Source organism: Suncus etruscus, chromosome 7 (assembly GCF_024139225.1).
Source record: "Suncus etruscus isolate mSunEtr1 chromosome 7, mSunEtr1.pri.cur, whole genome shotgun sequence".
In the NCBI taxonomy this organism is placed as follows: domain Eukaryota; kingdom Metazoa; phylum Chordata; class Mammalia; order Eulipotyphla; family Soricidae; genus Suncus; species Suncus etruscus.
In genome coordinates, this window is record NC_064854.1 from 70,681,633 (window position 1) to 70,698,569 (window position 16,937).

Genomic DNA, 16,937 nt, shown 5'->3' on the forward strand with positions numbered 1-16,937 from the left:
AGAAGGAACCTTCCTCAAGATAGTTACAGCTATCTATTAAAAGCCTACAGCCAACATTATACTTAATTACGAGAAACTAGAAGCATTTCCACTAAGGTCAGGAACTAGGCAAGGCTGTCCACTTTCTCCACTTTATTCAATATAACACTAGAAGTCCTAGCAATAGCAATCCTACAAGAGAAGAGAATCAAAGTAATCCAAATTTGGAAAGAGAAACTCAAACTATCTCTATTTGCAGACGATATGATGATATACATCAAAAACCCTAAAGAGTCCACAGTAAAACTCCTAGAAACAATTAACCAATACAGCAAAGTGGTGGATACAAAGTCAATACACAAAAGACAGTAGTGTTTCTATATACAAACAACGAAGTCGAGTAGAGACAGATTAAAAATACAATTCCATTTAAAATAGTATCAAAAAATATCAGGTATCTAGGAATCAATCTTACAAGGGAAGGGAAAGACCTATACCAGGGAAACTTCAAAACACTTCAGAAAGAAATTGAAGAGGATCTAAAGAAATGGAAAAACATCCCATGCTCATGGATAGGTAGAATTAACATAGTCAAAATGACTATCCTACCCAAACTACTATATAGATTTAATGCAGTCCCTATCCAAATTCAGACATCATTCTTTAAAGAATTAGAACAATCTATCACAAAATTCATCTGGAACCAGAAAAGACCCAGGATAGCCAAACACATACTGAAAAACAAAAAGCTGGATGGCATCTCCTTACCTAACTTGAAACTATACTATAAAACCATAGTAATCAAAACAGCATGGTATTGGAACAGAGACAGGACCTCAGACCAGTGGGTCAGAACAGAATTCCCAGACATAACCCCCCAGATATACAGCCAACTAATATTTAATAAAAGAGGCAAAAACTTGAAATGGAACAAAGAAAGTCTATTCAACAAATGGTGTTGGTACAACTGGAAAACCACATGTAAGAAAGTGAAAATTGACCCATACCTCACTCCTTATAGAAAAGTCAACTCAACATGGGTCAAAGACCTTGAAATCAGATGCGAATCTATAAAGTTTATCGAGAATAAAATAGGCAGAACACTCGAAGACCTATATATCAAAAAGGTCTTAGAGGATGGAGCACCAATGGCAAGAACTTTAGCATCAAACATAAACAAATGAGACTACATGAAACTAAAAAGCTTATGCATGGTGAAAGAAACCTTACTTAACACAAGAAGACAGTTAACAGAATGGGAAAAAATCTTTTCACTCGACATATCAGATAAAGGGCTGATATCTAGAACATACAAAGCACACAGAAAGCTGAGCTCCCCAAAACCAAATAAAGCCATAAAAATGGGGAGATGAAATGAATAGACACTTCTCTGAGGAAGAAAGAAGGATGGCCAACAAACACATGACAACGTGCTCACCTTCACTCATCATCAGGGAGATCCAAATCAAGAAAACAATGAGATATCATCTTATACCAGTGAGGATAGCTCACATCAAAAATAAAGGGAACAATCTCTGTTGGCAGGGATGTGGTATGAAAGGAACTCTCATCCACTGCTGGTGGGAATGCCCCCTAGTCCAACACCTTTAGAGAACAGTCTGGAGAGTGCTCAAAGAATTCAGAATTGAGCTGCCATTTGACCCAGCAATTGCTCTCGTAGGTTTATACCCCCAAGTTGGAAGGACATTCATTCCAAAATACGTATGCACCACACTATTTATCTCAGCACTCAGTATAATAGCAAAGTCTTGGAACCAACCTCGATGTCCAAAAACAGATGAATGGATCATTAAGATGTGGTATCTATATACAATGGAATACTACATGGCAGTCAGAAATGATACAATCACCGACATTGCAGCAACGTGGATTGGACCTAAAACATGTTATGTTAAACGAAGTAAGTCAGAAGACAAAAGATAAACACAAAATGATAGCAATATTCTGAAGCACCTAGAACATACATCTTATACACAACTAATACTCAACAATAAAATAATAGGGTTTAACAGTGTAGAAACTCCAAACACTCTAATAGTCAACATATACTCGGGAGCAGTGCCCAAAATACATGGAAAAGGAAAAACACAAACTCTTGACTACACATTATACCACAAAGAAACCAGGAACACCAGAAACAGCAGCATAGAGAGAACAGGCATGTAATCAGCCTTCTACAACAAAGACCCATAATAATTCCTTAGAGATTGTATATAGGATCACAGGTAAAGAATACCATGGGAAATCACTGACTCTAATGGAAACAACCCATAGCACTACGTTTTAATGCCTTTATCTTACTATATTTAAAATAACCTCTCAGCTTTTCTGTCCACAGGCATTCTTGGATACAAAGGGTGGGCAAACTAAGATGGTAGCCCGGGGTTCAGTCATACGAGATACCATACCCAACTTGCACTACGAGATGGTCCTGAGAAAACTCTTGAACATACACTTTATCTCTAGGTTATAACTTCTTCTTCTTTTTTTTTTTTTTTTTTTGGTTTTTGGGCCACACCCGGTAACACTCAGGGGTTACTCCTGGCTATGTGCTCAGAAGTTGCTCCTGGCTTGGGGGACCATATGGGACACCGGAGGATCGAACCGCGGTCCGTCCAAGGCTAGCGCAGGCAAGGCAGGCACCTTACCTTTAGTGCCACCACCCGGCCCCAGGTTATAACTTCTTTTAGGAATGAGGCACGTGACCAGTCAGACCACCGAAGCAGTAACTGTAACCTACAGACTTAAACTACAGGCCCTACTCATCTAACACATTCAAGCAAACTAGCATTTTCTTGCTATTTTCTCCTCTCTTCTCACTACTTTCTTTTTTACTTTTATTTTCTCTTCTCCCTTTATTTCTTTTTTTTTTTTTTTTTTGGTTTTTGGGACACACCCGGTAACGCTCAGGGGTTACTCCTGGCTATGCGCTCAGAAGTCGCTCCTGGCTTGGGGGACCATATGGGACGCCGGGGGATCGAACCGCGGTCCGTCTCCTAGGCTAGCGCAGGTAAGGCAGGCACCTTACCTCCAGCGCCACCGCCCGGCCCCTTCTCCCTTTATTTCTAATGTATTTTCTTTTTTCTTCCTTCCTACCCCTTTCATATACTTACCCCTTTCCCCCCTTTGGAAATCCAACTATCCCTTCACCCCTCAATCCCATCTAGACCTCCCACCATATTAAAACTCTTCACCCTCAGTCCTTAATCCATTAGGCATCAAGACTGACCTCCTACCCCAACGAATCAGTACCCAGCACCCAAGCTAAGGGACACCCAGTCAAACCCACACCTCATCCCCTGCAAGAAAAGGCAGCCAACTCCCCTGCAAACTCATGCTGCGTGGCCCTCCCTACCAACTCCCCCTACTGTGGACTGTTACTTGAAAACCAGACTTAGCACCAAAAGTATCCCCAATGCAAGAACTCTTCCAAGACCTCCCTGCCGCAAATCTTTTGCCAATCTCAAGAAGGTCAGGGGGTGTGATGGAAAGGTGCCTGGGAACCCACACACCACAAGAAAAACCCAAAAGACAATAGGAAAACCTGTATTTCCAACATAAGTGTAAGACCTGTATTACACCTGTATTACACCTCTTTACCTGCTTTTTCCCAAAAGTAAGGTAGTCATTTGCATCACTTTGTTCCTTTAAATACTTTGTTAATTCATTTTTAAAGAAAATGTTTGTTCTACATATACATATGTGAGCACATATATTTTTACTCCTATTTTTATCTTTTTCGGGTGTGTGACCTGTTTCTGTTTTCTTCTCTGTCCACCCCCAAATGCACCAACAATATAATGTAGCACCATTTCTCCTTGCAAAGGCACACTAAAAAAAAAGGGGAAATCTTACATATAAAAAAGAGCTCTTATGTTTAGGGATAGGAACTCATACTTGTTTACAATACAGGGATATCTCCTACCTTAAAAATATGTCATGCAGACCCAACTTAGACCTCAGGTGATTAGACACCATCCGTCCAGCCTTGAACCCTAGATCCCAGACAGAAACAACACAGTTCTTCACAACAGCTACAGGAAACAAATCCCATCCAGGACAGCCTTAATACTGCTGGGTAACCAACAAGTGCCAGCTCTAATATGATATCCTAACAATGAGGAAATGGGAACAACTTGACCTAAGAGCAGGTTATCCTACCTTACCAGCTAACGTCAAGTCAAAATCAGAAGACTTGTCACCCTTTGGTAGGTCCAAAAGCCAAGATCGCGATTTACAGATGATTGGCTGCTAGAACCATGACCAGACTGTATATATCTTGGGACCAATAAAAAAGCCCTAGTCTATGGTTTGAACTATGACCTGCACAACAACCATGATCCCCAGTTCCAAAAGTCTGACAGAGACAATTGCAACGAAATGGGGCTTCTGGAAACACAATGAAAGACACTATACTAGGTGCCATCCTAGGATCAGTGCAAAGACCAAGACCACCAACTACAGAAGATGGATTAAAATGACACTGAGGGAACAGAACTTCTAGAACCGCATAGAAAGACTTCATCATAAGTCCCATTCCTGGACCTGTGCAGATACTGAGATCTCTAGATACAGAGGTCTGATTTTATCACCCAGGATGGAGCAGAAGTTTTCCAAACACCATGAAAGCACCACCGGGAGAGTAAATGAACCTGAAAAGTATCTGTAGTTAATCCCATGACAATATACTCCAAGGGTGGAGAAACCCCATATCTCTTAGGCCAAGTGAATTCCTTTTCGAATGACCCCTATATTTACTGTGCCAGTGCAGGAGGGGAAAAAAAGCAAAAAGCACAATACATTTTTTACTTTTTATATATTATTTTTTATCTTCATTTATTATTATTTTTTATTTTTATTTACCTATCTACTTTTTGTAGATTTCTTTGTTTTGGTGTGATTATTGAAGTTGTTCTCCCCATTTGTACTTATTTTTTTTCTATTCTTTTCTTTCTTTATGTGCTCTGCCATGTTTCTTATCTCAAGACCATGGATTTTTTTGTGGTGCTTATCATTATTGTTGGAGTCCTCAATAGATTTTTGACACTTCTTTTTGTACTGCTGGGGTGTTTCACCTTCTTTTTCTCCTTCTTCTCTCAAACCGATGATGAGAGCCTCTAGAAGGATTCCACCCATTTTTGGCGCATTAGACTTTTACCCCAGTTTATTACTTTTCTCTTCTTCAAACAAAACCACATAATTTGAACTATCTAGTCCTGCCTCCCAGTTAGAGGGGGAAATAAGGGAGGCACCAAGACCAAACAGGTGCAAGACTACTAAGTAGTAAGCTAGGTACAGAGGGGACCACATAATCTAGCAGCACCGGGGGTGAGAGAGGGAGATATGGGAGATAGGATGAAAACGAAGGTGTAGGGAGGACAAATCAGTGGGAATCCCCCCTGATTTTATGTAAATATGTACCTAAAATATTATTGTCAACAATATGTAAGCCATTATGATCAAAACAAAAATTATATTAAAAAAAAGAAACAAGCTCTTTCTAATAGGGATAAGAATCCATATATATTTATAATACAGGGGCACCTCCCACCCTGAACATGTGTCATGTGGACTTAACTTAGACTCCATGTGATCAGACAGTGACCATCCAATCCCAAACCCTAGATCCCAGATATAGAACTGACACAATTCCCTGAAACAGCACCAGGAACCAAACGCCCCTTGAGAAATTCCTAATACTGCTCTACCACCAACTTGCGCCAATTTGATATGACATTCTGACAATGAGGAAATGGCAACAACTTGATCTAAGAGCAGGTTGTCCTATCTCATCACCTAACAGTAAGAGTAAGATAAAATCAGAAGACATATTGTCCTTTGATCTGTGAAAAAACCAAGAGTGCTAAGTACAGAAGACTGACTTTGAGAACAATGACTGGTAGAACTTATTCTGGGACCAAAAAGAAAGACCCTAGCCTAGGCTTCAGCCTAGGATTTATACAATAACCAAGATCTCTAATCACACAGTTCTGACTTTGACAACTGTGACTGACCAGAACTTCTGTAAACATAATGAAGGACTCTATCCTAGGCTTTGTCCTGGGATCTGTGCAAAAACCAAGACCACCAATTACAGAAGACTGATTACAACAACAGTGATGGAACAGAATTTCCAGAACCATAAAGACTCTATCCTAGGCTTCATCCTATGACTTGTACAAATACCAAAATCTCTAGTTACAGAGGCCTGATTTTTATCACCCGCAACTGAATGTAAGTCTCATGCCACCATAAAAAGACCGTGGGGTGTGAAAATGAATGTGTACAGAGCCTGTAGTTGTTCCCATGACAGTATGCTTCAAGGGCGGGGAAACCCTGTATCTCTTTCTAATTTCCCCACTACTTACTGTGCCTATGCAAACAAACAAACATACAAACAAAAAATATAAAAGCTTGCCACATGAGTCCTACTTCCTTTTTTCTTTTTCTTTCTTTTTTTTCTTCTAGTTCTTGTGTTTATTGTTTGGTTGTTGTCTTTGTTGCTATGGTGCTTTTTGTAGTTGCTGGTTTTGGTCTTTAGATTGATTTTCGTTTTCTTTGTTGTGTTTCTTTGTTGTGTTTTGTTTATTTTTGTTATGTTTTTCTTAAATTTTTTCTTATTTTAAATTGATATTTATAACCTTTAGACAAAACTCCTCCCATTTTTTCTTTTCTTTTTTCGAACAGAATCACATAACTTGAACTATCCTATTCTACTTCATAAATTGAGAGAAAAGAAAGGACCAAACAGTTGTATGAACATTGAGTAGAAATAAAAGTAATTAGACTTAAACACCAAACCCGAAGTCAGTGATAACAGAATCGATACCCAATCTACATCAAGCTATACAAATTGGGATCAGTTATACTAGCAGTAGGGGGGAATGTTAAGGGGACATGGGATGCATGCTGGGAATAGGGGTTTAGGGAGGACAACATTAGTGGTGGGAATGCCCCTGATTCAATGTCACTATGTACCTTAAATATTACTGTGAAAGATTTGTAATTTACTTTGGTCACAATAAAAATTATTAAAAAAAAGTCATTTACTTCTGATTCTCCTAACAATTCTCCTTCAATTTGTCCAATTATAGTATCACTGGATTTTAAATTATATAATTTATTTTCTCTCATCTTTTATACTAGAAAATAAGTTCTATGATAAACTAAATATCTGTCCTAGTGTGGCTAGGTATATATATATAAAACATCCAATAATACTTAAATTAATAAATCTGTAATTTTAATTCATATTTTCCTATTAAAGTTTAAAAATTAAAAACAAAGAGGCAGGGGGGGGTTAGCTCAGTAGTAGAGTGCAAGCCTCACTCATGTTTAATAGTTTTGAGATCTGGCACTACATACACAAAAATACATGTGATTTAGAAAAAAATGAAAAAAATTAAAAAAACGAATGTTTAACAAAAAAAATTCACAAAGGTACCATTTAGATAAATATTTATATGGTTTCAGATTTCAAATGTGTTTTTTGTCACATCCTAATAAAAAATAAGTAGCTTATAATTACCAGCACTTTTGGTCTTGTGGCAGATATCTCATTTTTACTATTTAACTTTGATTTGAGATATATAAAATAAAAATAATTGCCTCAAAATTCTGATCGAGAAATTATTTAAAAGTTTAATATGAAAATTTATGCACATGTACACATACAAAAAGAGTTAGCAGATTTGAAATGTAGATTGATTGGGTGTAACTCAGACAATGAGAAATTTTATGCATTTTCTGAAAATGCTGTCATTTGGAAAGGTGCCTGAATATGTACAGCCCATGAATATCACTCTTTGACTATGATTATTCTAGCACATTTTTATGGAATATGAAACATTTTGTCTATGATATAAATGCCTAGATAGAGTATGGTTTGAGTAGATCCATGTTCTTAGATTGCAAAATTAAGAATAACCTTTAAAATACTTATCTTTTTTTAACTTTATTTATTTATTTATTTTTTTTGAGCCACACCTGGTGGCACTTAGGGGTCACTCCTGGCTCTGCACTCTGAAATTGCCCATGGTAGGCTTGGGGACCATATGGGATGCTGGAATCGAACCAGTTCCCTCCCTGGTCAGCTGCATGCAAGGCAAATGTCCTATTGCTGTGCAGCATCTCTCCATCCCTCTGATGATAAAAGGTTCCAATTGTGGACCTTCCCATTGGGATCTTCCCATATAATGATCCTTATCCTACAACAAGATGGGCCTGGAGAGATAGCACAGCGGTGTTTGCCTTGCAAGCAGCCGATCCAGAACCAAAGGTGGATGGTTCAAATCCCGGTGTCCCATATGGTCCCCCGTGCCTGCCAGGAGCTATTTCTGAGCAGACAGCCAGGAGTAACCCCTGAGCACCGCCGGGTGTGGCCCAAAAACCAAAAAAAAAAAAACAAAAAACAAAAAACAAGATACAGGATTTAGGAATAACTCAAATGTTTTCAGAATGGCATGTTTGTTTCAGGATGTCTAGAACAGACTTCTAATATATAACACCCTTGGCACAGATATGTGAATTTAAGAACAATCAAAATTGTTATAGCCTAAAGAATGAAGACTATCCAGAAATAGGATCATCTTCACAAACAGCTTTTAATTTTTTTGCAATCAGAAAAGAGAATTTAAGGATGATTGACACTTAAAGCATTTAGTCCCAGCATAGGAGATATCACTTCCTCATTTTGTGAGACTACCTTGGTTTACCTGAGCAGTGTGGGCTATCCTGTCACATTTCTAAGTTCAGAATAAAAATCTTCATATTTTTTCTCACTTATTTTAGAATTTAAAACCATATAAATTCTTCATATAAATATATTTTTACCTTATTCTTCTACTAATCTATGCATTAATCTTTTATGTCTTACAGAGAAATCCAGAGTTGTGTAATGCTGGTGATGGCAGAAATGTGGTAGAGATGAAGAAATGCATCTCCAGCACTCATAATAGTTTAGTCATATGTTATATTGTTTTAAAATGTAGTTTTGGGTTGGCTTCACACATAGGAAAGCAAGAATATTTATTGTAAACCCAAGCGCCGTATGTTTGTTTGACTAAGTAGCTAGACAACAATCTACCCAATTAAGGACACTCAGGACTCTGGATCTTTCCTCTAGTTTTTGGATTAACAATACTTAAGACATGAAACTGAACTATCGTAGAATTATTCATTGTAATATGAGACTATTTTTATGTTCTTTAAATTAATTTCAATAACTATTTGGCTTTACAAAAATTAAAAGAGACAGACCTTTTAATTTTGGGTCTTGAAGTTCTGCTTCAACAAGTATTCTAATTTTACTATTTCATTTTGAATCTTTATGCTGTTTTTAAATTTTTTAAAAACTGAATAATTTTCATAATTGTAAATTTTTAACATATTTATATAAAATTATTGAGGTGAATTGTTAAGGATAGTATTGTGTGTGTATTTGGGCATTTTAATCTTCCTTTCTAAGAATTCTAAATATTCTAAGAATTAGAAAATTTTCTTGGTACTCTGATAAAAAATTGCAAATGGAACCTTTAGAACCTATAGTTAGGCAAGTGAAAAGACTCTAAGAATTGTCATAAAGTGGCTATTCTCTAAAAAAAAAAAAGAAAATGCATTTGGTCATGTGTAATTTAAACCACTGAGAGGACCATCTCTGTGGACTACAGACTCAAAATCAGAAATTTTCTGTGACTTAGTTTAATAAAAGAGATAAATGACACAAACTGACTTCCAGGATATGGGTTAATTAAAAGTTCCCCAGCTCAGTGCTTGGAGAACTTGCTATGAAGTCCTAAGAACCACTGGGAATAAGGTTTATAAACAACAGGTTACTTATTATCTGTTTAATTTTATTTTTTCCAAATTACATTGTTAATGAACTCCTCACCCTCATACATGATAATGTTATATTTAGAGATAAGACCTTTGTGAACATTCTTAATTAAGATGAACTACTGGAGTAGGGTGACTTACTAACTCAATATGGCTGTGCCCTTATAAAAATAAAAATTGATGGGGCCGAGTGATAGCACAGTAGGTAGGGCATTTATCTTGCAATTGGCTAATACAGGTGTGATTCCTGGCATCTCATATTATCCCCTGATCCTGCCAGGAGCTATTTCTGAGAGCAGAGCCAGAAGCAACCCCTTAGCATTGCCAGGTGTGGCCCCCAAATCAAAAAATAAATAAGAATAAAATAAAATTTGGAAAGTCCCAAGAGAATATGGGTGTGTTATTATTAGTCAAGGAAGGACCAGAAGCTAGAAGCCAGAGAAAAGTCTAGAACACTTGTCTTGAACTTCCAGAGACAATATATGTATATGTATATATGTATACATATGTGTATATGCATGTATATGTACATATATTACTACAGATACACCATTTTATATGTTTATAAGCTATCAAAACATAATAAATTTGGGGTGTTTAAGCATTCAGTTTGTGATATATGTTATAACAGCTCTAAAATGTTAGTATAATATACTGTTATGCTTATTTGACAATAAGATTTAGAGCTGACTAAATTTAATCTCTCAGCTATCTGCCATAAAACATTTAACCAATTTCATGTGTGGAAGGAAGTTGGGAACACCCAAATCAACTTCAAACAACTCTAATAAAACAACATCCAAAAATTTGTATGCCTGTCCTTTAATCCATTGTGTTCTCCAAAGATGCTGAATTCTGTGACACAGTAAATGAGGAAATATATTCAGGAATTAAATATTTGTTTTGAATCTTCCAGACCCTGAAGAGATAACTCCTGTAACTTTAAGGAAGCCCTTACTTTCAGTTTAACTCACTGCTTGGAAAGATTTTGAATATCTAATTTTGGAAACAAGTTTTCTGTCTTTTCCACTTTATGGCTATTAAAATGAAGTTAAAATTTGATACTTGAAAGAAAAAATGAGATGATTTTGCTAGCAAATTGTTTTTTGGGATCAACAATTTGGAAAAAAGAATACTAGAATTAATTGCTGGGAGATGCAGCATCAATCTCCAAGAGCTGAGACCGATTCTCTGTAAATTGCACAATAAGGTGATGTAAGATAACGCAAATACGCATTTTCAATGTGGAATTTTAAAAACAACACCAAATGTAATATACACCAAGACACTTTCTCCACCAATAATCCTTTTACTTTTCATTCTAGATATATAGCACTGGATCTGATGGTTTTAGTATTTGACAGACCTATCAAATTTTTATTAAAATCCCCTGAGCTTGAGACAATGAAGACTGTTTGCTGAATTGTGAACAGATTTTCCTTAAGGGGAAGAAAATACTCAATTTTTTTTCTTTGCAGACAATCTTGCAGAATGGGAGCAGCTGGTTGCCAAATTGTTTTTGTGATGAAGGAAGAAATTAACCTTTTATCGCAAGTGGGCATGCAAAAATACATATAAATGCACAAATAATCTTCCAGACTTTATGTCTTAATCTCTGCCTATTCCTCTCTCCCTTTGTTTTCGTTCTCATATCTTTTTAATTTGTGGAATGAAGGGAAATTTTTTAATATCCCTGAGCATCTGTCTCTAAAGAACAAGGAATATTTCAGGGGAAAAATCAACTGCAGTACTGGGGTCAAAGGACAATTATTTTGCCTTTGAAGAGTCCTGGAACAAGAGAATGAACCATGGGTTCTTTTATTATAAAGGGGAGGAAAATCTGATGCTTGGCTCAGTGTGCAAACTGCTAGTGCTGTTGTGAACTGAGGACCTGAGTCTGGGACTCAAGTGCAGACATTAGCTTTGGAATATCACTTTGTATGTCTCAATATGTGGTTCATTATTTAATATGCAGCAAAGTTTCTCTCAGGGCCTGGCCTCCCCTCTCTGCTCATTTGCTACATGCAGCCAGACCAACAGGCATGCAAGACATAATGCAACCACTAGACTCTCCAAAACCATGTGGGAGTGGGTAGTGCAAATCCAAGTGAAAACATTATATATATACATATATATACATATATATACATATATATATATGTGTATGTATATATAAAACTCATCATAGCACATTTAACTCCTTCCTTCATGAGTTTAAGAGATAAACAGGATACTATGGTGTAGATACTGGAGAGTGGACTCTGCCTTTTCTATTATTACACTGAGGTCCTATGGGACCTCAGTGTAATGCCACAAATTACTATTCTGAGAAAGAGAATAAATTGTGGGAAATTTCCTTTTATTAATTTCTTTTATTCCTTTTATTAATTTCCTTTTATTAATTACCAGATGCCTAAAGGATGCTAAGTTGTCAATATATATTTGGTAGAAGGAAAGCTCTTTTGTCTCCTATTTATCTATACTCATCCAGCTCTAAAGTTGTAATTTGCACATTTGCAGCCTAAATATCTATAAGCCTCAGATCTGTAATGCCTGATATAACTGCATTTGGGGTTCTTCTGTGTGGGTGACTCAAACATTAAGTTCAAAGTACTGTTTTGCTACTGGCCAGACTATCCACTTGACAACTCTGGTTAGCTACCATTTAGAGAAATATAACCTTAAAGTTTACAAATTAGATTCTCAATTTTAGTCTCTGAAATATAAATATTCTATATATCTTCATTTAATGAAAAACTGGATCATGGGCAAAAATGAACTCTCTATATATGCCTCTCTCTATGGAAGTAGTGTTGGGAGACCTGTAAAAATATTAGATTAAAATGTTTTGCAAGGGATAGCAAATATTTTAGTAGCTGAATATCAGGTTGGTAAATTTTATATCAGGAATTACAGTAATAAAGTATGCTATTTAAGATATTCTAGCTGACACTGTGACATCAGAGCCAACTCATTATTTTGAAACATGTATGATAAATCCAATTTTGTAACAGTAGATGTCACTATTAAAAACACTGCATTTTAATGCTCAATATACTTTGCTGTCTTTTCTCTTTTTCTTTACCTGTTCCAATTTCTAATGTTTTGGAAATAGCTAGTACAGATATACTGTGGGAGACCGAGCATCCCACATATCAAAGGAACTCTGAATGAATTTTCCACCGCCTGATTCAAGCCATAAAGTTTGCTTAGCCCTGAGCCAACTGGAAACTCTGCAAATAAATTTAGCCCAGCACACAGAATCTGGCTTAACCAGATTCCTTAACCTTTCCATGGAACCTGTTTTTGTAACTTCTCTCAAACACGTAGTTATAGATAGGTTTTTGTAAAGTTTAAATTATGATCCTTATTGCTTGCACAAAAGAAAGTTTTAAATGGAAAATAGGCTAAACAAGAATTGTATTTGCGTAAATATCAATTAGCTATTTGTTTAAGGATTTGCTTCCCCTCCCCCCATCCTGCCAGGTTCCTCTTTATCCTTCCCGCCATCAAAATGTGTTTATGCTCCCATTGGTTAAAATTGTTGTACTTGTACAAATCTGATTGGCTTATGTTTCAATCCTATGTTACTACTCCTCCCACAGAAGCAAGGCATAAAAACCCTGCTTCTCCCTTCAATAAACCTCTTGACTGGAACACACCTTGAGCGTTCTACTAACTTCTGCAGCTTAATTTTTTAGGTGTTCACAAAAGAGCTTAACACTCGCGAATTATTTATAGTTGCTTTCTGCCTTCTGTCCCAGTTGAGAGAAAGCTGCTGGCCGGAATTCTCTCCCAGTAAAGGGCAGGAGCAGAGGCAGTTATAAATGGCACCCACGTGAGTGTTTCAATCCTACGTGATCATCCAGTCGGCTGGAGGCGGCGAGTCCAGGAGCTTGTGCATTAATACGTCGGGTAAGCCCCCATCAGGGGTGACAAGCCCCCATCAGGGGTGACGATGCATAGTAGTTAGCCTTCCTTGTGTGCACACTTTCATTTTGTGCCGACCTCATAGTCCCGCAATTGGCTTTTGGGACTCCTGTGCTTTTTTTTACTATGGGCAACCCCCTCAAGCACAGAAGCCAAATTCATTACTGATATTCAGTCTGAATTGAAACGCAGACATATAGAAGTTACCAAAAAAGATATTTGTAATTTCTTAATGTTTTGTTTATGATGTTTGCCAGAAATCTAGTGTTCCTGGGCTCCCTCTCGCTCTGACTCTATCTCTCAGTTTCCTTCCTCTTCTGACCCTTCACCTTCACTTCTGCCGCTGAGCCCTCTGTGAAAAATCCTGAACAGCCTGCCACTTCCCTAACTAGTTACTCCAACTCTTCCTTCGCTGCAACCACCCTCCCCTCATTAGCCAGCAATTGCAACAGCACAAAGCCTTTAATTGGAAAAAGCCTCAGAGAGCTGTTTCAAGCCGTAACCTCCTATGACCCCAAGCCCCTTACACGCTCTCCTGCTTGAAATCTATTGGGGGGCGACGCTGTCTCCCCCACTGAATGATGCAATATTGTCTACAGGGCGCTTAAAGCTGAACTCTTTGTCTCTTGGGAAGCTAACTGTTTTTCTCCGCTGTAAAGTCCTTCAGGCATGCAGGCAGAGATTCTAATCTCTGAGCTCCTATAGCTGACTTCGCCTTAAAGGTACAGTGCACATTTTCCAGGTCCCAGCTTAAGCCCGGTTCCACACGTGGCAACAAACTTTTGCTACCCCACCCCCTCTCCTGGCCAGGCAGCCGCTTCAGCAATTTCAGCGAGCAGGGCGGAAACCCCCCCATCCCTTAGAATAGAAATGCAGCCCTTACCTTTAGCGCCACCGCCCGGTAAGGTGCCTGCCTTGCCTGCGCTAACCTTGGACGGACCGCGGTTCGATCCCCCGGTGTCCCATATGGTCCCCCAAGCCAGGAGCAACTTCTGAGCACATAGCCAGGAGTAACCCCTGAGCGTTACTGGGTGTGGCCCAAAAAAAAAAAAAAAAAAAAAAAAAAAAAAAAAAAAAAAAAAAGAAATGCAGCCCTATCTTCCCTTAGGTTTTTATGGTTGTCTCTCTGTTGTAACAAATGTTCCTTTCTCCTGAGTTGGGATGCCTGAGTTAAAATGTTTTTTCTAAGATAAAGGCCACAGTTGGTAAAATTATAAAGTTTTAAAAGTGTTCAAAAATGTTATAATAAGCCCTTTAATCTATTCATAGGTAGTGTTTGTAGCACAAAGTGGCGGGGGTAGAATTTTGTTGCGTCTCATAAAATGCCTCAAATGTAAAGTTTGTGAATTAAATTATGTGGCATAAGTGTGCCTTTTCTAAAAGCATTTGTGTAATTGGGTGTTGTGAAGTAATGAGTAAAACATTGAAATTAAAAAACCTTCTAAATTCATGTCTGCAAGGATTAAAAAAAAAAAAAAGAAAGAGAAACCTTTTGGTGTTTTAAAAATTTATACATAAGGGCCCAGAGAGATAGCACAGCGGGCCTGGAGAGATAGCACAGCGGGCCCGGGGAGATAGCACAGCGGCATTTGCCTTGCAAGCAGCTGATCCAGGACCAAAGGTAGTTGGTTCAAAGAAAAACTTTTTGGTGTTTTAAAAATTTAATCGTACACACAAGTATTAAAATCTGAGTCTTTTTATATTTCTATTAGAAAATTTATTTTGATTCTTAAGGTATTTAAAAAATAAGGTAAAAATGATGTACTTAACCTTCTTAATTTGGTATACAAGTTTTACAAATTATTCACTTAAAGTCTTCAAAGTAAAAACAGTTGTTAAAAATTTTAACACTTTATTGCAGCTGCCTCACTGTTTTCCTGTTAAACTAATTTAAAGAAAATCTGTTTCTTTACAGCAAATGATATCATACTTCAGAGTGCAAACTCCTTCTACAGTGCTCACTAAGCAATTTACTTAACAAAATTTTAACTGCTAACATTTTACTTCATGTTTTCAACTTTAAATTACAATTGTTTTAAAAATGTTTTGTGTTAAAGCTAAACCTTAAGGTTTATTTTCAGCAGTTCCACTCCAGCTACGTTAACAATTTTTACAAACATGCCAGCTAAATATTTAAAAGCGCTTGTTAATTTTTCTAATGCAAGTTTTGAATGAATCCTCTTGTCTGTTCATGTGTGTGTGTTATGAGTGAAAGTGGCCACAATGTTGTGTTTCGTGTTGTTTGTTCTGTCTGTTTATTTGTTATTTTTGCATTTCATGATAAATACAATTTTTAAAGCCTTATCCATTTTTGAAATTTCAATTAATCTTTTTTAACCTGGCTTAGTCTGGTCATCTAACAAACTGTAAAATCCTGATGGAAATCCTGCTAAGCTAGCTTTGTCCTATCAGCATGGCAGAAAAAGTAGGGGATAGTAAACCCCAAATTTCTCAAATGGCCATCAGGGATAACTTTTCCCTGGAGAATTTCTGGACTTTGCAATCCCCAGCTTTCCTGCTATGTGTAAGTTAAGGCCTATAGAATATGAATTTGTAACTAAAAATAGCATCTAGCTTTAAAATAATAACTAACAAGTTTAAAAAAAATTATTTAAGTTCAGTTTAAAAGTTTTGAACAATTGGCAATTGTTAATTATAAAAAAATTTTTTTGAATGCTGAAGTCAGAAGGCATTCCCGTGGCATTCAAAAATAACCATTTTACCTCCTGCCAAGCTATTTTCCTACAGACTTCCTGCAGCTTCCCGCAGTCCTGTCCTCATTCACTTCAAAAGAGCCTGTCACCCCTCCTGCTAGCCCACCATTCCTGCCGGACCTGTTTCTGACTGACTCTGCCTAAGGGGGAATGCTGGATTTGATACTCTGCCTGGCAGCCCTTCTACAGAGGAATTGCCACCAACGACCCTGCTAACCTCTGATGGGGAGCTGAGTCGCACCACGGCTTACCTTTAACACAGGTCATGGGCGTGGAACCTTGCTTACTCGGACCATATATGCGCCCCCCCCCCCCGTCCAACTATCAGACATTTGCAATCAAACCATTGTGGTTAATAACACTTCCATCTTCATTGAAGCCCCCAGCTCCACTGGACATTCTCCCCATATTGCTACTGAAATGTTTTTTGCTTATCATGACTATTAGCTTTGTTAATGC

At 37.5% G+C, this 16,937-nt stretch overlaps 1 protein-coding gene across 1 annotated transcript in view; it reads right to left on the reverse strand.

The window, feature by feature from the left end:
• The window catches only part of COL19A1 (collagen type XIX alpha 1 chain), a 433,347-nt gene that overhangs the window by 103,048 nt on the left and 313,362 nt on the right, over positions 1-16,937 (reverse strand). Inside the window, exon 17 of the mRNA XM_049777641.1 lies at positions 8,833-8,841. Coding sequence (XP_049633598.1) covers positions 8,833-8,841 — 9 coding nt within the window. The remainder of the gene's footprint in view (positions 1-8,832; positions 8,842-16,937) is intronic.